The sequence below is a fragment of the Armigeres subalbatus genome, chromosome 1, assembly GCF_024139115.2.
Source record: "Armigeres subalbatus isolate Guangzhou_Male chromosome 1, GZ_Asu_2, whole genome shotgun sequence".
NCBI classification, from domain to species: Eukaryota; Metazoa; Arthropoda; class Insecta; order Diptera; family Culicidae; genus Armigeres; species Armigeres subalbatus.
Genome location: NC_085139.1, coordinates 118871236 through 118893545, shown reverse-complemented (window position 1 = coordinate 118893545; position 22310 = coordinate 118871236). Strand labels below are relative to the sequence as shown.

The 22310-nt window shown below is 39.2% G+C and overlaps 3 protein-coding genes and 2 long non-coding RNA genes across 15 annotated transcripts in view; 3 read left to right on the top strand and 2 right to left on the bottom strand.

Annotated features, from left to right (window-relative positions):
• Positions 1–21548, top strand: part of LOC134205042 (zinc finger protein 836-like) — a 35420-nt gene extending 13872 nt beyond the window's left edge. For 2 of the 9 annotated variants that reach the window (XM_062679911.1, XM_062679923.1), the window contains one exon: positions 19086–19218. Coding sequence is in view for 5 of the 9 variants with exons in the window: in XM_062679918.1 (XP_062535902.1) it covers positions 14718–14840; positions 19086–19291; positions 20280–21495 (1545 nt within the window). In the remaining 4 variants the exon portion in view is untranslated. Of the gene's footprint in view, positions 1–7421; positions 7796–14546; positions 14841–18018; positions 18184–18207; positions 18540–19085; positions 19292–20279 lie in introns of those variants that run through there. The other 7 variants (XM_062679918.1, XM_062679919.1, XM_062679922.1 and 4 more) reach the window with 7 other exon arrangements.
• Positions 2737–3965, top strand: LOC134205800 (uncharacterized). Of its 3 annotated transcripts, XR_009978201.1 has the most exons (4): positions 2737–3001; positions 3068–3378; positions 3443–3642; positions 3703–3965. It is a non-coding gene; the product is annotated as an uncharacterized LOC134205800 (long non-coding RNA). The 3 variants fall into 3 exon arrangements; XR_009978202.1 differs by lacking the exon at positions 3443–3642 and having other exon boundaries at positions 2743–3001; XR_009978200.1 differs by having other exon boundaries at positions 2744–3001; positions 3443–3965.
• Positions 7531–8999, bottom strand: LOC134205045 (uncharacterized). Its single transcript, XR_009978045.1, has 3 exons — positions 8538–8999; positions 7791–8321; positions 7531–7664 (listed from the first exon to the last, which is right to left on the bottom strand). It is a non-coding gene; the product is annotated as an uncharacterized LOC134205045 (long non-coding RNA).
• On the top strand, positions 10193–12539 carry LOC134205041 (zinc finger protein weckle-like). Its single transcript, XM_062679910.1, has 2 exons — positions 10193–11818; positions 11968–12539. Exons 1-2 carry the CDS (start codon positions 10332–10334, stop codon positions 12458–12460), a joined length of 1980 nt encoding a protein of 659 aa, XP_062535894.1. The 5' UTR covers positions 10193–10331; the 3' UTR covers positions 12461–12539.
• LOC134205044 (low molecular weight phosphotyrosine protein phosphatase 1-like) lies at positions 13386–14263 on the bottom strand. The gene is made up of 2 exons (XM_062679924.1): positions 13966–14263; positions 13386–13901 (listed from the first exon to the last, which is right to left on the bottom strand). Exons 1-2 carry the CDS (start codon positions 14000–14002, stop codon positions 13456–13458), a joined length of 483 nt encoding a protein of 160 aa, XP_062535908.1. The 5' UTR covers positions 14003–14263; the 3' UTR covers positions 13386–13455.
• Positions 21549–22310: the final 762 nt, after the last annotated feature.

Genomic DNA, 22310 nt, shown 5'->3' with positions numbered 1-22310 from the left:
CGATACGGTTCCTCGTCTTACCGATGATATGGTTCTCGATCTTCCTGGCATTCTCCGGCATACATTGCTGCTCCGTAACGATTCATTTTGAAGACCGGAGAGGTCAGCTCGATGATGGCAGCTCGTTCGGAAACGGATTTGGTGATGGGAGACTGTTGTTATTTCCGTTATTGTCCAGTTTTTGTAAGAACTTGATCTTCCGGGCGTTCTCCGGCGTGTTTGCTGCTCCGAAACTGTTTAATTTGAAGACCGGAGAGGACCGCTCGATGATGGAAGCTCATTTGGAAGCGGATTTGGTGATGGGAGACTGTTGTTACTTCCGTTATTCCAGTTTTTACGAGCTTGGTTGGTAAATCGAAACACTATTTTTTTGCTAAACTTGATACAAGAAGATCTTGTTGTTGTTATCCGTATGAGTGCAACATTAGAAAACGATCTATGTATTTAAGAAATAGGCGTATTTTTTTTACTTTTATTACTTTAAAAAAAATAGATTTATAAAACTTTGTGAACCGCGATGGCATGGAAACTACAGAATTCCACCATTTTGCATTCTTTCCTTTTTTGTAAGTATTTTAGATATACATATCTCTATGCAGATCAATAGTATCAATGACAATAATTCAGTTTATGTGTGAGATGTTATGGATTTTTACCATTAGTTCTCACACATATTTTGGAAAAGGAGTATTGTTATTGAATATTACTTAACAAATAAAATACATGGCTGATTATTCCTACAAATTTTATGTGTAGCAAAACATGTAAAAAAATATTGATATTTTTGTAGTGTAGTTTCTATTGGAATTCTATTGGACTTTTTTATTCGGGCATGTACTTCATCTTGGTAGAGCTTATGCATATGCTCCTGGGTTTCGCAGATGAAATTAAGCTCCTTGTGAAATGATCGCAGAGCAGTGGTGGAGACTTTTGTTTCACTGAAGATAGAGATGGTAAGGACTTATCCACTCACACTACCAGTATGAAGTACATTGTTACGTATAGAAATAAAAATAAGAGGATGTACAAGAGATGATTGGAAGCGTTGAAGAAATAGTTCACATTGGAATGCTTGTAGAATGGGATAATGATCCCTAGTAACATTGTTGTAACTACTTATGTATAACGGTTTCATAGCACACCACACTATCTTTAAAAACATTATAATATCATAACTATTACTTGGGTGCAAAAAGAGGTTTTTACAGCTTACCCGATTACTGCTCATAAAAGTATGAATGACCCACACAAATATGGAATCAATCAAATGTGAGACAGTTATGTTTGTAGCAACAATATAGCTTCCATAACATGCAATCGGAATTGGAGTTTGCTCTGTATAACTCCATCCAATAGCCTATTTCGGACATGAAGCGTGGTAATTATAAGAAGCAGGCCAGTAAGGTGTGGTTGTGGTTTTCAAGCAAAATGTGCTGCGAACAATATTCGGTAAGGTTATTGTACATGGTATGTACCCCACAAATGATGAGACACTGTATCTAGAGGAAAATATGAACCCATTAAAATATGGCAGACTAACAATTGGCTGGTCGCATAGTGCGAATGTTGGATGAAAGAAATGTGATTACAACATTCAATAAAGAACCATATTTGGGCTTGAAAAAGATGATAATTGCTAAAAAATGAAAATGACGCAAAAATAAAACAAAATAAATAATAAAACATAGTTTAGGCTGTGAACCATTCCACCGATTCGTTTAACTTTTAGTTAAAATTTGACAGTTCGATGGTTATTTCGTCGTGGTTAAAAATAACCCTGCTCCGGAGCATGGTTAGATTTGACAGTTCAATAGTTAAACTTTGTTCGCGAGAAAATTGGCGCCAAATCCATTTCGTTCCGAATAACTATCAATCTGTCAAAACTCAAATGGGTCGGCTTCGGAGTAAAATTTTAACCACGACGGGAAAATAACCATCGAAGTGTCAAATTTTAACTAAAAGTTAAACGAATCGGTGGAATGGTTCACAGCCTTAGGAAGGCTTGAATTACAGAAATTGATATTTTTCAAATATTTAGATCTATTTCAAGATAGATTTTCTACTCAAAAAGGTCTACAAATGTGTACATTTTCAGTTTTGAGGATTAATTACAAAGATTGATCCAATGTTCGATTATCAATTGTCTTTTTGTACGGTATATTAGAGAAGAAAACAATAAAAATCACTTTTTTCAAAAAATCGCCGATGAAATATTTTAAAACACCCCATACGTCATTTCTAATGACCTTGCCAAGCTTTCTGTGAAAAAAAATCAGAGGTACATGAAACATCGATAATAATCCATTTTTTTACACCTTGCGCCACACACAAAAAAAAATCGTTGGTAAAATTAAAAAAACGTTGGTAAATTTAAGAAAATTAGTTAGTGATTTTCAGTAGAAAACAGCATTATGCCTTGTTCAGATTACAGCTGAATAACATGTTATTCGAAGGTGTTACTTCTGAATAACAAAACCGTTCGCACTAGCATTTTAGGTAATGGTCCAATGCACCGAATGAACACAATGACGTTTGAGACGGGCGCTGTTTACTAAAAATGAACACTTGCATGAACTCGATGAATGAAAAAGTATTCATTCTAAGTAAACAGCGCCCGTCTCAAACGTCAATGATGAACTCGGTGCATTGGACCATACTATTTGACAGCTGACAGCATGTATCAAGCACCAAATTTTTTCGAGCAGTTTGTTGTTTGTTTACAAATATGCAGCGAGATTCTTCAAATTAGAATTCAATTATTATTAAACAATTAATCTGTTTGCGATAAAGAACTGTTCAGCGGTAATGAGATTTATTAATTTGCTATTTTCTTCGTAATTGCAAGAAGCGGACCAAATTCCGAAGGCGTGAGTTCAGTATGGAATGAAACTGATAGTGATTAGTGTGCGCTAAAAAGCCAGAAGTATTTGTGTGCTTCGTTTAAATTTTATTTTGCTCATTTTTCCTTCGGAAATCGGCTAGGAACTGTGGTTACAAGTAGGTAATTTCATTAGCTTGTTTACTGATGTTGCTTTCTATATAAAATAGTGTGTATTGTTTGTCTTAGGTTTCGTCACCGGTGAACGGGATGTGAAGTCGAGGATTCCATAAATATTACACAGGCAGAAAGCATCAATGGAGCCTGGAAGGTCAAGATGGATCAGAAATAATACAATGTTTAGCAGCTGCAAGACGAGCCAACGTGAATTCAAGTTAAACAAAATTGTATCGCCAAAACAGTGTGACAATGGAATTCATGGAACAACTTCAGCGTGAGAAAACAGGATTCCTGGAACCCGAACTAACTCGAGAACTACGGTGGAAATTCCAAAAATATTCAGTGCTATCGTTTGGAGCGACCGACGGCTTTTTACTGGGGTAAGTCCGAAACAGTTTATACATATTTTTGATCGGATCGGATTATTCTGCACCTATTTTGTAGATCCAGTTTTGCTCAAAAGGTCACCAATCGGAAAACCACAAGTTGCGGGTAGTGATAGTATTATAATTGGTTTTAAGAGTAAGAAACCCACCGTCGTTTCACCCACAAGAGGATGTACAAAGTAACTTCCAATTTTTATATTAAAATAACAATTAAACAACGCAGGATGATATCGCACGTAATCATCATCAGAGGAGATGGTATTAGTTGCCAAAATCAGCTACAACCATTCATCACATTCCATTTATATCTCAACTTAGGTGAACGAGGCCAGGCATGGAACTACGTTGTTGTGTTTCGCTAGGAATGGATCGTGGAGTACTACTAACTAAAATAGATACTAGAGTAAAATGATTCAAACGAAATAAAGATATTCAAACGCATTCACTTCTTCTTCTTCTTTTTCTTCTTCTACGGGTCTACATTCCAAGTGGAACCTGGCGCGTTTTTCAACTTGGTATCCTTCACCATTTTCTCAGTTAAAATTTGAAAGCTTTTCTATGCCCGCCATTGCATAAGTGTATGTCCTGTTTGGCAAGTACAATGGATACATTATGCCCAAGCAATCAAGATTGTTTTCCACTCGAAAACATACTAGATTTAACCGAAAATCAAACTTGTTACTCTGGATTCGCAGCAGGGGCGTCTCGTGAACTTTTGGTACACCTGTTCTACCGGCCTGCTAAAAAATATACATCAAGCTGAGGTTTCGAATGAAAGTTGTGTATTTGATCTAATATTATAACCTTTTCTTGTACAACGTAATCAAACATTAGAAAGAAAAAAAAGCAATTTAAACAGAAAGGATTCTAAAAATGTTTCAAATTAAGATGCACTTAAAATTAAAAACTCTCCCAAGTCGTCTGAAATATAACTTGGTAACAGTTGACGATAACTGGATATTGTTCAGAATAGAAATCTTTCAAATCGGCTCTTTCCACCATTCGGGTGCGCAGGACCCATCGCCCCTAGCATTTAAAAACTCTCACATATTTTGTTGTTATGAAGGAAATGTAATTAACCATTATAAGTATCATCATTTGATGTGACCCCTGATAAAGTCAAACTGAAATGCTTTAGAGTTATTTAGTTTTTCAAATTTAGGGAAAACTATGCCTTTTTTTTCTATGTTGATTGATTTTGATTATTTGAAAAAAAAAAAAAAACATTAAATAGGGGGAAAGACGGCTTTGGCAGGTTTTGTTCTATTATTGGCAGGGGGTTTTTGTCGACCAAAATTTATGAAATTTGGCCACAATATTCTTTGATATGCAAAGAATGTTTAGGCCAAATTTGAGCCTAGTCAGTCATAAAAAAACCCACTGCCAATAATAGAACAAAACCTGCCAAAGCCGTCATTCCCCCTAATTCAATTTTATAATAATCAAATTTTGATGTCTTTTTAAAAACTCAAACATAAATTTAATATTGTTCTTGATGCTGAATTGTTTATGATGCATAATCAAAGAAGAAAAAAACCAAACCATTCCCAATCATCGAAGTATGAACGAAAGCGTGTGCGGTCGCAGTGCGCCTTTCAGCAAAGCACAGCCTGACACTCCGACCGAGTCTAACCGAAGATACGTCGCGTCGTTGATTGTTCTCGCAGCGTGTCGAACGGGTTGGGCTCCTGCGCACATAGCACGCACAACATTCATCTAAACGTGCCTGCGTTGCATACGAAAGAGGATGATGTGAGGAAACGAAGAAAGCTGGCAACGCTCACGCTGGTTCTACGCGCGCGGAGAACGAGTTAGCATAAATACCAAGGAGGAAATTATTTCAAAACTTTCGTCATGGCGCAGGCTTTAAATTTAACTTCTGACAGCGCTGCTGTTGGTTCTTTATGAATCGTACGACTGGCAAAAGCTTTCTATGTGATGTGGTGTGCTGTTATTCGTCGGAGAAACACATATTTAGCTGATCTTGTCTGAGTTGATCTGTCTACGCAATATTTTTTTTCGTTAGATATTAAACCATCATTGGAAACATTACGTGAAACTTTGCTTAAAAATTTCACTGACTAATTATTTGCCCTAATAAATAATTGCAAAGAAATTAATTGTAAGGACATTAAGTTTCCTACTTCTGAACTAAAATATGTTACCTGTTCTATGAACAGGTAGAACATATGGACGAGTCGCCTCTGATTCGCAGTCCTACGCATTCAGTTGAAGGCAGATAGCTTAAGGGCTGAATATATTCAAGTCAATATGAATTAGACGGTTCAAATAAAATGTAAGGAATCCTAAAAATCTATTCTTGTTTTATTAACTATGGGTTCAATTCACTTTTAATCTAGCTTTATTTTTTATGAATTTAAAAATTATTTATGAAAGTTTCCCAAGTAATACCGAATTTAAAAATTGATGTATAACGTGTTTGATGTAAGTTTTGAAAAGGTTTCTGTTAAACATACAGCTTAGTGATTGATAGAAGATGTTTTGTATTACATTCTCACGACTTTCTGATAACATGTAATTTTTTGATATTTGTTTGGTTTTTCAAAATATTTTCTTTTACACTCTCTAGACATAAAACATGCCGCCAGGATGATTTCTCGAACTTACAATTAACATGTTCATTTTTTGACATTTGTTTTAGTTAGAAGATATGTAGTTATGATCCACATGTATGTGTATTTTAATTTATTTTATCAAAATGGAATTCTAAAAAATGTTTGCATGTATTTTTTTCATCCAATCCTGTAAATATTTTTATTTGAAATGAGACATTTGTCAACAGCTTTTGTTGTATTAAATTTACAGATCATATTATGTTGAGCGAATGAACATTTAATATTTAATATTGAATATTTAGTATTTAAAATTTCATATTTAATATATATATGTAGTATTTAATAATTAATTTTCAATGTTTTATATTAAATATTTAATATTTAATATTAATTATTAAACATTCATTAACATTAACATTCATTAACATTCAATATTAATTACACATTTAATATTTAATATCAATTATTTAATATATGATATTAAATACATATTTAATATTTAATATTCAATATTTATTATTTAATGTTTAATATTTAATATTTAAAATTTAAAATTTACCATTTAACATTTAACATTTAATATTTAATATTTAATATTTAATATTTAATATTTAAAATTTAAAATTTAATATTTAATATTTAATATTCAATATTTAATATTTAAAATTAAATATTTAATTTTCAATATTTTATATTAAATATTTATAAATATTAAATTTTGAGTATTAAATATTAAATATTGAATATTAAATATAAAACATTAAATATTGAATATTAAATATTAAATGCGACAGTCCATCATGAAGTATACCTTGCCAATTTTCAGCTCCGTTGTTCTACACAGCTGATTGAAGAATCCGATAGAAAACGAATAGGAAATCAAAAATGACATTGCCGTATAATCCAATTGGACACGTAAAATGACCAACCACTTGAATGCAAGAAAACATGCGCAGGGCCTTCGGCCTTCAGTCGAGCAGCAAATTCGATCAGTTGTATCATGTTATTCGCAATAACATGTTATTCAAAGGTGTTATTCGGCTGTCAGAAATGTATGGGAATATTACCTTCGAAAAACATGTTATTGGCCGAATAACACCAAAGCGCGAATAACATGTTATTCGACCGTAGTGTGGATATGGTATAAGACTGTTAAATCTACAACTGCAAAATTTTCACTTTGGTGAGAACTTCGACAAGAGCAAAACTTTCAAAATCACATTTTTCCTTCAAAGCGAATGCTGTATTTTACATTTGAATCAACTAGTTCTGCTTTCAAAACAACACGTTGTGTACGATTTCAATTTGAGTTAAACCAGTCAAAACAAAAATTTGCACAATTTCAAAATTCTTTATTTTATATTTATCGATATCATTTTATTTATTTATTTTTAATATGTCACATTAACTCGTGCAATGCAAATTGTGCGCATTCGCTCGTCTCGGATTTGATGGTAATAGTTCCGACCATCGCATCCATCATTGTTGGAATAGTTGTTGTGCTGGTGATAAGTCGGGCCTCCTGCGTTGCGGTGGTTATGCATACAATAATTACCACGCCGCCACGTCCATTGCCACCGTTGTTCCTGTGGTCACAGTTGTCAACCATTCAACGGAAATACGATGCGCTCGACAACCTATCGCTGAGCTTCAACGGGTTCACGTCAACTTGCTGATCCAGTCCCGTCCATTGCTCTGGTCGCCCTGATGGTTGCGGTAGAGAAAGATTAATAGCTTTATAATTTTATTTAAAATACATATAAACAAAAACGAATGTAAAATAATTGCCGGAGGTATAAAAACTTAAGGAACAATAAAATGCAAACTCACCGGTAGTCATATTTTCAGCCAGTACCTTCTCCGAAGCTAAATCATTCCACTTTTTTCGTTTTCCTCTTTCTGCGATTTCGATTCCTTGCCATGCTCTAGGATGGTGCCGGAGCGAACACGAAACGCTCCTCAACGGATCTATCATCGTCGGACACAAAGGGGAAAAACGCTTCCAATGCGTCAATCTTTTCTGGACCCTCCTTCAAATCAATTTCGTTTCGCCTTCTACGAACATGGCCTTGAGCTTGCAGTATTTCGTCCTTAGCGTCCGATTGTGAATCAGGATGTGTTCCTTCTGGTAGACCACCTCGCCTAACGTTGATGATGGAGACGACCGATTCGCTCTTGTTGGCCAAGTCGGAGTATACCCCACCAGTTTAAAAGAGACATTCAGCGGTTTAGTTTCCGAACATTGAGAACTGTATGCTCGAATGGAAATGTCCTCCACCGAGCGCTCCAACGATAACGTTTTCTGTTGATTCTTCTTGTTGCTGACTGATTGCTTGTGCTGCTTTCCATTTGACGGTTGATCTAAAATAAGTATAAATAATTATGAAAAATACAATAGTTAGTATATTAGGATATTTCTTGATGTACAAAAAATCACTTCACATTAAATATTTATCATGCAGAATGGTTTAACCTATCCGAGCACTACATATACACTGGTTTAGGCTGATTGCCCCCTACGTAATGCAACGGAACGGATACGGCACATGCATATAATCTCATTCAAGTCAAACCTACTTGTGCATCTCCAACCTGCTGCTATTTTGTTCCGCTACGTTTATGCGCTTCCTTCGCCAATCGCTTCATCCAGTCTGCTTGTCGTTTTGTCCGCTTTGCCAAATACTGAAAATCGTTGATGACAGCTTCGCCTCCCAGCATAGTGAATACCAGGCGTCACATTGGTAATCGAATCCGGGGTGAAAAGCCAATGATTGACTGAATGCAGGAAGTGACGGAATCACAGCGCGGACTCAGCAGCCTCGTTTTCTGCCGATCCAAATCGATGCGCAATCCAGATATTATTCGGGTTCGTATCAGCGTCCATCGTATCTGAAGTCCTTGGATACTCGTCTCTGGCGTACCCATTCTTGGAATCTGGGGAACTGCAAGTTTTTCCGTATATTCCGGTTGAATCGCGGTATTTTTTGTTCAACGATCACGCACAAGCTTCAGAAAAAAGCTTACTGAATTTGGTAAACATACTTTTGACGGATCGTTGTGGGCTGCCAGTTAGATTATTATTTATTATCAGAGTTGCCAAAAATATGAAATATTGAATTCAAGTTTGATTGATTTCCAAATTTTGTTCTGAAAGCTCTCACTGTAAAAATAACAATTTTACACTGAGAAAAAAACTTTCAGATCAAACATTTAGTATTCAATTTAAACACTTCAGCACTCAAAATTACAATATTTTCCTATCTTTTGGAATAAAAGTTAGAAAATGTTGAAATCACAACTTTTTTTCGCTCTGTGCAGTTATGAATTTCGCTAGTCCAGTTCGCTGAGTGTACTAACAAATGTACTAATCTCCATGTAAATTTAAAACGAGATGCGGCATGCGAGGTTGCAACCAATCGAGCCCATATTTTGCACAGTTGATTGGGGTCCCAAAACGATTCAGAAAAACGGAAAAACCTTGATCGGACAAAGTTTGCGTTTCCATACAACTGCGCCAAAAGATATTACTACTAAATTAGATTAAAAGATTTTACTAAAGATAAATATTTAAATAAGATTTAAATAAGATTTAAAAGATATTACTAAAAGATAGTTACTACTAAAATATCTTTTACTGCGCCCCACTGTATACAGTGCCGCCGTTGTTTTTATGCGGTGAGTGCTAAATGAGTTACCTTGATTGCAGAGTCAATTATATAGAGTTGCGCAAAGAGGATCTTCTTACACTTATTCTGAATGATGCTCTTGTTATTATGCTGGCAACTTTCACTTTTGTTCAACCCTTCAAGTGACTTCACGGGAGTGTTCACTACTAAAGCTTTTTAATTTGATAACCAAATCACCCACAGAGTGCAAACACATGAGTTTCTTGTTGCTACTTTTTTGGGGGATGTATTGAAGTCTTTTGAAGCTGTTTCTAGAACAAATCTAATACAATTCATGCGTTTTAATTCGCCATCATAATTATAAGGCGATAACAATACTTCCGCCTCTCCAACAAGCATTTGTTTACTTTGCTCGATAGGTAGACGGTTTGACAGTTCAATAGGTAGATTTGGCTTCACTCTTTGCGTAACTCTATATATAATAGACTCTGCTCACTCTGCTTGATTGATGCATTCCCTGATTCCCTCCGACAGATGGCCTTACGTCGACTGCTGACTGAGTGCTTCGTGATGCAAAATGTCACTCCATTGATGCAATCTTCATGTGAGAAGACTTCGATTTATGTGCTCAGTTTTGGATGTAAACAAATCAAATCAGTCTACCAGTTTTATATCTTGCATCCATAAAATTCTATTAACACCACAAAATTTACGGAAATGAGAAACCGGTAGAAACCGCAGCAACATGGACAAAGTGGTGCAGAAGTGTCTTACACCGAACTGCGACTCTACGACGGGTCAATCCGGCATTAGCTTTTTCGACTTCCCCTGTGAAAACAAGGAACTAATACGCTCCTGGAACAAGGCACTAGGATTCCGTGCGAACTGTAAGCACATTCCTGATCCGAAGGTTTGCGAACGGCATTTCCACCCAGATGAACTTGATCGGAATGTTGACCCGCCAACGCTAATCCGGTCGAATGTCGTACCATCAGTAGATGTGGTCTCCGCTGCAGTTGGCAAACCGGAAGTAAGGGATGAGATTGGTGGTAGCAGCAATGAGTCGAGCTATTGCCGACTATGTGCGAAAGTGGAACGACAGCCGCTGAAAAACAATCTTGAAAAGCTAATGAAGTGCAGCGATACGGCCAAATTGTTGGAAATATGCTTGGAATCGAGTCAGGAGTATGAGCTGCTTCCCAGTGGAGTGTGTGATGCTTGCTCTCACATGATAAAGTTCTGGATCAAATTCATAAGGACATGCAGTTGTGCGCAAAGCAAGTTGATTAAAATTTTCACGGTCAAGGAAGGAATGATCAAGGAGGATGACGAAGAAGATAGGAAGCCGGATGCTGATAACGTTAGCTCAGTTATTAAGAAAGAGGCGGAAGAATCCAGCGAGCTCCCAACGGATTATTTAATGGTGGCCGTTGAAACTGATGACAAATCCCAAGAATTAGGTTTTATCATAAGTGAAGAAACGGAAAATCCAGATCATATGCCGTTAGCTATGCAGAAGCTAGAAGACCACTCATCAGAAGACGTGAAAGAGGAACCCTGTGAAATGGATTCTGATTCGGACTATGATATTCGGAAAGATTTCGTGGCATCTTCTAGTTCCGATAGTCACTCTGAGACGGATGATGACGACGCTGATGAATATGATCCCGAAGAGGAACAAATGGCAAAACTTCGTAAGAACATAGCGTTGAAATACGATCCTGATGATGATTTCGTTGAAGAGAAGCCGAAAAAGAAACGCGGTCGGCCTAGAAAGAATGAGCCACGCCCTCCTAAAGGATCTCGAAAGCCCAGGGAAAAGCGGGATAAGAGCACGGACGACAAGCCAGCATCTTTATCGAAGCAAGTTTGCCAAATTTGTGGCAAAATCCTGTCAAGCAGTGCCACATTCAACGTTCACATGATGACGCACACCCAACAGAAGGACATAGTGTGTCCTATATGCGATCGGCGATTCTATGTCAAGCAGCAGCTTAAGATCCACATCGAGTCGATTCACGAGAAGAAGGACTTTGTGTGCAACATCTGTGGGCTGAAATGTCGCTGGCGGAAAAGTCTCCGGAGGCATATGCTCCTCCACGACGACAATCCCTACAAGCACAAGTGCACCTATTGTGACAAGGCGTTCGCCCGACCAAATCAGTTACGCTATCATGTTATGAAACATACCGGAGATCGGGTATACTGTGACATCTGCGGAGCAGATTACAGGTAAATGTTTCTATGTGTATATTAATCATTCTTGTTAAGTGTTAAGTTTGTGCGACCTATGGTCGAAGACGGTGATTCTGTGCTGTATACACGCAGCAATATTGAATTACTTCTACATCGATGCAGTAATCAATTTTTGGCCTTTTCAGATTTAATTACATGTTAACGCAACACAAAATACGCAAGCATGGAATTGTGGTCGAAGGTGTTCAACTATATAAGCAAAGTTCCCGCAAAAAGAAAACAGAGGGTGGAGAACAGTCATCCAGCCCTAGGAAAAATCGTCTGGTCCAACAAGCGGAAACACAAATACAATTGCCGGTGGATTCCCCGGTGCACCCTTCCATTACACCCATAATACAGCAGATAGCTCTTCCTGAGCATGACCGTACTAATCAGAGCGATCTGACGCATGTTTCGGACCTGGGAAGTCCAGCCACAACAGCTTCGTTTGCAACAATCGGTTCCCCCGAACCGCTACCACCACATTTCCAAGGCCATCCACACTCGCACCCCGTTTTGCAGCAACACCAAGCACATCATCACCAACAACCATCACCGTTGAGTGGATTCAATGGAGAAGCACTAGCCATGTCGATGCCATCTGGTCTCATTGGATTCACATCGATGAGTAGACAATAGACTAATTGCATGCTTGTTAAAGTACGTCGAATTTTTACATCATCAAATAATAAAACAGAACGACATGCATCTTTTTAAACCATGGCATAGGCTAGCGATTGTTGTTACGTAGTAAACGTGATATGGACAAGACACAAACTACGTAGGGGAACGGTTCACCATTTCATCTCATAGCTCCTATTTCAATCCCATCAAAAACAAAGCAATGAAAAGGAATTTGGTTTATTATTTTTGTGATTATTTTCAGCATTGAGCACGCATGTTGACAAAAAGAAGCGACGAATTTGGTGCCGTATTTCTTTGTTTAGCGATGAGATGGATATATGTACAGTGAGATGGAGATCGGATCATTTCCCCTAGTATTCAGAAAGAATATTTTCTCCTTTACCAACAAACCTATTGGATCGGGAAGTATAAAACATCCGAACAAATAATAATGAAAGAGATGATAAGGGCGATGTCTATCAATCCCATTGATTGTATCCGATTCTTTCGAATTGTTTTGACTTGTTCATGAAAGTGCACTCGTGAGCATTCAAATATACAGAAATATTATGAGCTACAGAAAAAAACGAATGATGAAAAGAAAATCCTTATTGGACCACTTAATACAGTGCTATATTATGTGCTTTGCACGAAAAAAATCGTGCAAAATAAACTTGCTTTTGGAGATTGTTTATTTGAGAAACCAAGACAAATCTTCTGCAAAGAGATTGCTGGACCAGACCATCAGTACAAGTAAGCTTTCGAAATTTGGCTGGGGTTCTGATAAATAAAACAAAACGCAAAAGTTCCATTCCTTAACGAACAAAAAAAATCAGTACGTTCAAAAACCATTTGACGAAGTTTTGGCAAAAGCTCGACCAACACCTATCCGAGTCGTGCCTTATGATAGGCACCAGATTAAAGAAAAAAGCCACATAAATCCCAACACAAAAGAAAGCCCTTAATATATTATCAGAATTCACAAGAAAGTTGACTTATATCGTAGTACATCAGACGTCACCTTTGTCAACCTTGGCTAGGAAACCCTTGCAGCATCGCACGCACTGGACGTAACACTGTTCAAACCCGTCGGACCCCTGATCGTAGTACGGATCGCGAATGATTTTCCCGGGCGCATCCGTATCGTAGTCACCCAACAGCAATTGTTTCGCCTTGGATCCCTTCGGAGCGCGACTTTTCAGATCGGACATATTTTCCTCGTCCATACCGAAAATGTAGTCGTAGTGATTGAAGTCCTCTTTGGTAATCTGACGGGCGCGATTGTCGTACGGCAAGTCGTGCTTCTTCATGGTGGCTAGCGCCCGGTGGTCCGGCAGCTTTCCCACATGCCATCCACCGATGGCAGCGCTATCCACTTCCCACTGATCGGCGACACCGGCTTCGTCGATTGACTTCAGAAATACGGCTTCCGCTATTGGTGAGCGGCAAATGTTACCTGAAGATCAATGGTGGTAAGATTTGAAAATCATTATACTCAGAAGCAACCCGTATGTACCTACCGAGACAGATAAAAAGTGCTTTCCTCTTATCAGCCATTGTAGGAATCAATATGTAACGTGCAGAATGTTTATTTATTGATGTTTAATAAACTTCAGACGAGAAATAAAGTAAGGGGTCATACATATACTATGTAAAGTCAATGAATCAAATATATCAATGAAGATGTAATTTCCAGGAATATGTCTTGGGATATTTCTATTTAACCATGTCAATTAAAGTCTGCTCCATACTTTCCGGGTTTTACACAACTGATAAGAAAATTTGTTTAAATGTTCAAAATATTTAAATTCTTTTTAAAAAATTGATTTTAAAAACATTGTATACCAACTAAAAAAATAAAAATTGTGGACTTCTCAAAGTTACAATTTAAATAAAAAATTTGAACAAAACCAATAATGTTGACTAATAACAATATACAGTTGTAAGACAGTTATAAGAAGGACATCATATTTGCATCGCCATCGAGACGACAACGCGCAGGTATATGACAGTGTGATCCCGTGTTCGTAAAAAAAATGAAGAAAATGCATAGCCTACGTCAACGTCAGAAATCAGCTGCTTTTGGCTACTAACACTACTAACACATAAAAAAACAAAGTCCACGCGTGTCAATGTTTGAAACATAACATTGCGACAAATAAATAACTTGTATTTTATTGTGATTTTTATTTGAGGCATCACTGTGTATCTCAATGCTACTGATTTTAGCGAACTTAGTGTCTTAAAATAACACAGTTTCTATGTTTCATGAATGGCAAACTTTGAACAAATTTGTCGCCTATGTGTGAAGGAAAATACAGAACTGAGATGCATATTCGCCAATGGAAGTAACGCACAACTACCTGATCAGTTGAGAAGCATCTTACAAATTCAGGTGAGAAAACTGCTACGATAATAACGATATTCTGTATGTAGACACTTTTTGTGTCTTTATTAGAGAGATTTGCAGCCCTCGGCTGGCTCATTTCTAATAGGCACTTTGTTCGATATAAAAATATAACAAGGATAATGATTAATGATATTATAAATACCTTCTTCTTCTTCTTCAACTGCCGAGCCAAGCATAGTTGTCCCATGTCGTTTTTTTACGATGCAACTATTTCTCTATCAGACATCATGGCTAGGCTTACCAGCAATCCGTTTCAGTTCTAAAATTCATTGATGAATTCTTTTGATGGCCACCATCTTGGATGGTAAATGGCCGTAGACCGGAACACTACTTCTTTCGTGAAAAGGAAAACGTCTGAACTTGAAGAGAGACAAACTAGGAATGAATTTTATTCAAATTTAAAATACTAATCTATGGTTGCTTTGATTCGTTGTCGCCAACTAGATCTGCAGCACCAACACTCCTCCTCGACGGAAGAATCATAGCTGCAGCTCGGAATCTTGATTGCTTGACACGTGGAATTGGCTTCGTCATCATGTCTGCAATCATTTCGTTTGATGGTAGATATTGTGGATTGATGATTCCCTGCTGCTTCAACTGACGAGCATAATGGAATCTGGTATCTACGTACTTCGAACGCCGCTTGCTGAAGTTGCATTCCAGTTGTTTGATAGCGCGCTGGTTGTCCTCGTGAAGAGTCACTGGAAGCTGCGTGTTGATCCCCAGATTGTCGAAAAGGCATAACAACCAGGATAATGGGCCAAACACAATTGATACGTTTGCGTGCGTTTTGACAGTTTTCCCATGAGAAAACTGTCAAAACGCACGCAAACGTATCAATTGTGTTTGGCCCATAATTCCTTGCAGCTTTCCGTTAATGCAACGTACTCGGCTTCCGAACTGCTCAGCGTGACGCACTCCTGTTTCCCGGAACACCATCCAATCATTCCACTTGCATACCGAATCAAAAACTGGTGGTTGACTTGCGATCTTTGGTGTCGCCAGTCCAGTCCGCGTCTACGAACACCTCCAGTTGCGTGGAATCGGCTCCCAGGATCAGTTCATGATCGATAGTACCTTTGAGGTACCGCCTTGCCTCTACCTAATCGGCCTGTGATGGGCTACTAGTTTTTCTTCCCAGAATCGAAACTGCTGCTGCGACATCAAGACGAGTGCACATGGCCACGTACAACAACCCACCAATCAAGCTGGCATACTGGTGGTTATTGGGCAGCGGGATCTCCTCCTTTGGATGTAGGTGGCCCGGATCCAGTGGAATGGTAGAAGGCTTCGCATCTTGCAGACCGAATCTGGTCAGAAACTTCTGGATATAGGCTCTCTGGCTGAGCGCAATGTGCTTCTCGGAACGGGTGACTTGGATACCGAGGAAAAACTTGATGTCCCCGAGAGACGTCACCGTGAAATGTCGGTTCAGCTGCTTGACAATGTCCTCGTATTCGTGCTCCGTCTCGCACACTATAACAAAATCGTCAACGTAGACAGCAATGTAGGCGAGCTTACCTTTTTTCTCCTGACGTAGAGGCAGCAGTCATTCTTCGACGGCTTGAAACCCATTTGTTTGAGCGTGTCGTCCAATTTGTGGTTCCAAATACGGGCGGCTTGTTTCAGCCCATACAATCCCTTCCGTAAACGGTATACGTCCATTTCATCTTCCGCTACACATCCTGGAGGCAGCCGCATGTTGACCGTTTCTTGAATATCTCCGTTCAGGTTCCTGCATGGCCTGCCTTCACAAATCAGCTTCTGGACAAGCCACAGCTTCTTGATAGCCGCTTGGCTCATCATTATGACAGCATGCAAGTTTTCCATCAGCACCGTAATGATTAGGTGGGATACCTTTGGTCATCCTAGTCGACCGTCGTGGTGTACCAACCGATCGCTCTTCGTCCACCGGCATCGGCTCTACGTGTGGCTCTTCGTCGGGATCGGCATCCTCGTACAGGCTGTCATCCGAATGGTCTTCATATCCGTGGAAATCTTCTTCGCTCTCGCTATCGCCGGGCTCGGCTGCCAGGCCGGGTTGCGCAGGCTCCTCCTGTTTCTCCATCTCGCTACGGTTCATGTCAATTAGCGATAAGGGAAAGAATAACGTACCTTCATCCTCCATGGTAGTCTCCGGATCGATATTGGCTGGTAGGAAACGAGCATCCCGACTAATCGTCACCTTGTTTGTCTTCGTGTTGGCAGCATATTTTGGAGATAGTTCGCCGTGCTTATTGCTTCGCCCCAGTAGCAGTTTGGCATACCTGCTTCCAGAAGCATGCACCTAGTCATCTCCACTAGCGAACGGTTCTTTCGCTCTGCGACACCGTTTTGTTGTGGCGTATAGGCCGCCGTGAACTGCTGTTGGATGCCTTCACGGACCTCCTTGGTCGGACCTCAAGACTTTTGGCGGCTTGCCGAACTGCGTCTTCATCTTCTGCACGTAGTCCTGGATGGCATCAAACATGTCGGATTTCTTCTGCAGCATATACACCGTGGTATACCGGCTATGGTCGTCGTTAAGCGTCATGAAATAACGTCGACCACCCGGTGGCATTGTCCGCATTGGTCCACACAGGTCACTGTGAATCAGGTCCATCACATCCTTACTGCTCTTCTTTGCCTTTTTTGAAAATGGCAGTCTTGCCATCTTACCCTGCAGGCAAGTTTCGCATGGCAAAACCAAATCGCATCGCTTGATGTTGATACCCGTGGCCAGTTGTCGCTGTTCCAACTCCTGTATGGCCGTCACGTCTCGATAACCGAGTTTGCGGTGCCAGTCCTGCAAACAGCTTTTCGCATCGCAATGCTCCTTCACAGCACCCACGCGCTCCACCATTCGTAAATGATAGAGACCGTTGCTACGTGTCTCCACAGCGGCAATCCGTTCCCCACTGGAAATCGTACATCCAACCTCGTTGGAATTCACTGCTGCACCTTTTTTTGACGAGCTTTCCAACAGAGACAAGGTTCATGTCCAGCTCCGGAACGCAGAGCACGCCGGTCAGCACAATCTGCTTCTCTTCACGCCCGTAGCATTATGCTACGTTTTGACAGGGCAAGTGAGTTGAACAACTCAGTTGAATTCAATTGACTTGCCAAAAGTTGAACATGTTCAACTTTCTTTTCGTTCAAGTGAATTGAATTAAGGTGTTTACACGTTCAGTTCGCGTTCGATTCAAGCGACTTGCTCAATTCATGTGCCTTGTCTAAACGTAGCATTAGAATTTGGACTTAGGCCGTAGTGGGCTGTGCAGTGCATAATAGTTTTCTCCGTTTAGCTCGGTCCATGGCTGCACGTCGCCAACCACGCAGTCTGCGGAAGGTCCGCAAATCATCTTCCACCTGATAAATCCACCTACCTCGCCTGTTTGTTCCCGTCGGATCGTTGTCGAGATCCATTTTCACCTGATTACTGTCCGACATTCTGGCTACGTGCCCGGCTGACCGTAGTTGTCCGATTTTCGCGGTGTGAACGATTCATTCGCCTCCTCCACGTACCGTCCGCCATTTGCATCGCAGCATAGCTAGTTACGCAGAACTTTCCCTTCAAAAACTCCAAGTGCGCATTGGTCCTCAACGATCATCTTCCAGGTCTTGTGTCAGAAGAAGACTACCGGTCTAATAAGCGTTTTTTAGAGTCAGTTTGGTACGGCGGCAAACTGTCTTGCGGTGTTCACAGTACGTACGGTTTCCTGCCACGATGCGTCTCCGAATTTCCTTGCTGGTATCGGAGGTCACCAGTGAGCCCAAGTACACGAATTCTTCAACACCCTTGGTTTCGTCACCACCGATGCAGACTCGTGGTGGATGTTTCATATTGTCCTTTCTTGAGCCCTTTCCTATCATGTACTTCGTCTTCTACATATTGATGATTAGTCGGCTTTGCTTCCATCTTCAGTCTGATGTAGGTTTGTTCCATCACCCGATCTATCGTCGCGTTGACCAACTGTATCAGTTTATGTATTCGGAAATCCGTTTTCGTGCATAGCTGATCCCGATTGATTGTATCATGATATGCGGCTTTGAAGTCGATTAATACATGATGTGTGGACACATTGTATTCGCGGTATTTCTGAAATAGCTGGCGTACGGCGAACATTTATAAACTTTATTAAATTGATTTTTAAAGGAATCCAGTTGTGTAATATTAAATCAAAATTGATCAAAATATCGTATGTTTTTGCTCTAAGATCATTAATATTACCGTTTTAATTTTTCAACCAGTATGAACCCACAGATGGCCTACCGCAGAAGGTTTGCCCATCGTGCTCAAATACCATGCAGCAGATTCAAACGACGCTGGATGTGTTCCGTAGCAACGATATTCTGCTGAGGAAGTACCTACTCGGATTTGAGGAAATCGAAGTTAAGGATGAAGAGGATTTGGTCGAATTGGGATCCGAGATAGTGGAATATAGCTTGCAAGATACGTAAGTTGATACGAAAATTAACCACTTTATGGTCATGGCCACACAAAACAGACCTAACGTAAACCTAAAACGTTTTCAACTATCTTTTTGAAAAAAGTTCAAGGCGGGGCAAGATGGGTCACGGGGTAAGATGGGTCAGGGCCGTTTTTTAGCATCGTGTACATTTTAATGTGGAGATTATGACTTTGTAGGAGGAATAATTTGGTTCTACTTTATTATCACTTGATTTGATGATAAAATTTTATTTTGGTCGAGTATGGCAAGGTAAAGTATTTTTTAGCATTGTTTCTTATGCAAAACACACTTTCTATAAAACGTGTAATCTCGTCGAGCAATGTGAAATTTAAACATTTTTAGTAACATAGTGAACGTATTATAAGTAATGTAGGTGATGTTATACTAACTGCGTTGAAATAAATAAATTTGATCGAAAATTAGACATTCTAACATGAACTTACAAATGGGGCAAGATGGGTCAGCACATACTGAAGTGCATAGTTCGTATTCAAAACATATTTTCCATTGCTGGTTTAATCATTTTAAGGTTACTTTTGACATAATCATGTTAATTTGTTTATTAAAAATGTCTATTTTTTGTTTTTAAGAAAACTATACTTAGACGACTTCTTTTCATAAGAATTTTCAGACATTTTTAAATGTAGAGCCATTTCTTCATCCAAGGCTTAAACATTATTTTTTATTCAATTAAATCATTGGCAATAAAGCTATCTATCTGTGTGTAAATCAATATTGGGAATAAAAACAATATTAATTGCAGTATTTAAAAGTGACCCATCTTGCCCCGCTGTTTGACCCATCTTACCCCGCCATTTTTTGATTGACAGAAAAATAGACTTCTACTTTAATGACTCGAAGTGGAATAATAAGTGGCTTACAGATTATGAGCTATTTTTATAGATCCATGTTGAAAAGTTGTATTAATAAACCCATCTTGCCCCATCATACCCTACAATATGTTGTTTTACAGGTATGATGCAGAAACATTGAAACAATGCAACGAGGAAACCGAAGAATGGCTGGAAGATAATTATGTCCCTGCTGAATATGAAGATGATCTGATTACTCAAGATGATGCGGATTCGGATGTTACAGTTTCCGTGGAGCAAGAAAAATCCAAAAATGACGACATTCCAAGGTTACTATTATCAAGCAGTAAAAATAAGGAACATAATACTGAAACAATTTTGAATACCCATCGTTCGAATGATTTCTTTTGCTACATCTGCCGATGTGAACCATTGGAGTCATCCAAGGTCTTATTGGACCACCTGAGGGAACACTCCGATCAGTTGCCATACACTTGCCAGATGTGTGTAATGGAAACCATAGAAATCAAGCAGATGCGTTCTTTGAACAATCATTTGCGAATGCACGAGCAACCATTCAAATGCAACTATTGCGACCGGCGGTACGCCGATGAACGAGGGCGAGAACACCACGCACAATCTTACCACCTAGCGGAAAATGCGTCTTCTTCTTTCACTTGCGACGTTTGTGGTAAGCTTTGCACATCAGCCCTCGCACTACGAACGCACATGAAACGACACATCATTTCGTACACCTGCGACATCTGTAGTCGAGTGTTCGCCCAGAAATCTAAACTAAAGCGCCATGTTACAACGGTACACGAAAATACCACCAGCTATGAGTGTAAGATCTGTACGAAACGTCTCAAAACTATCGACGCGTACGAACTCCACGTGCGAACAATACACGAAGGTCGGCGCGATTACGAATGCGACATTTGTGGACGGCGCTTCACTACGGCTACTTTTCTTCGGGCGCACCAAAAACAAAGTCAGGGAGGAACATGCAGACCCAGAAACAACTGGACATCCTATTATAGTACAAAAATCGACGAGGACGGCACGAAGACATTTTGCTGTTCCGTGTGCTCGAAGGAATTTACGCGCTCCATAGCTGAACATTTGCGAACGCACTTTCCTATCGAGTTTGAGTGCTCGATCTGTTTCGTGAAACTTCCCAATAAAACGTCTTTCGATAGACATCGACAGAGGCACAGTGAACTGAGATTCAAATGTCAGGATTGTGAAAAAAGCTTTTTGTCATCAAGGAATCTTGCGAGTCACGTGGCTAGAACACATGCTAGTGGAGAGAGCTTCGTGTCAGATTTGATTTTAGAGGACGCAATAGATGTAGATGTCGAAGATTACCTATTATGAGGAGAAAATATACAATAGTGAAAAATTTCTTCATATACACAGTTTTGTTTTATTCCCGGCCGTCAATCTTACGCATTCCTCAACTGCATGATGGCCTCTTGGTTCGTCTTAACAACTTGCTCTACAAATTTAAATTTAAGCGTTTGATAAGCTATAATGCAGTAATCCCCAAAGTGCGGCCCTCCAAGCCCTTTCCTGTGGCCCAGAGAATAAATCACATGTGGCCCATTGTTAAACATTCACTGCATTCGAGAATTTGATCAAGTTCGTACCATTATGTTGTTGAAGCGTCATACATATGAGGTTAAAAGACTATTATTCTTCCATTTACTTCCACTATTAACTTTTTTATGTATCAACAAGCAGATACGTATTTCGTTTCCTACTTGGAAACTTCTTCATTGTTTGTTATCGAGTCGATAACAAACACTGAAGAAGTTTCCAAGTAGGAAACGAAATACGTATCTGCTTGTTGATACATAAAAAAGTTAATAGTGGAAGTAAATGGAAGAATAATAGTCTTTTAACCTTGTAGCATTTCCCCTAAGACGCTCTAAAATAATTAATCGTCATACATATATAAAGCATGAATCGTGTTATCATCATGATTATGAAATTAATCACTTCATAAATATGGTTGTATGTATATTAACAGCAAACATTTGTGATGTTATTGCCCCGGGTTACAATAATAACAAATGTGTGTTTGTGTTGTTTATGTTAAGGTGGTTATACAACAAAGCCACAAATCGGCCATCTTGGAAACCACGTGCTTTTTCTAGTGATTTTTCAAGAGCACGAATTGAAAGAACAAC

Coding starts and splice junctions, on each gene's coding strand:
- LOC134205041 (XM_062679910.1), top strand. CDS start 10,332: ATGGACAAAGTGGTGCAGAAGTGTCTTACACCGAACTGCGACTCTACG. Junction 11,819..11,967: donor ATCTGCGGAGCAGATTACAG/GTAAATGTTTCT, acceptor TGGCCTTTTCAG/ATTTAATTACATGTTAACGC.
- LOC134205044 (XM_062679924.1), bottom strand. CDS start 14,002: ATGGCTGATAAGAGGAAAGCACTTTTTATCTGTCTCG. Junction 13,902..13,965: donor AGCACTTTTTATCTGTCTCG/GTAGGTACATAC, acceptor ATTGATCTTCAG/GTAACATTTGCCGCTCACCA.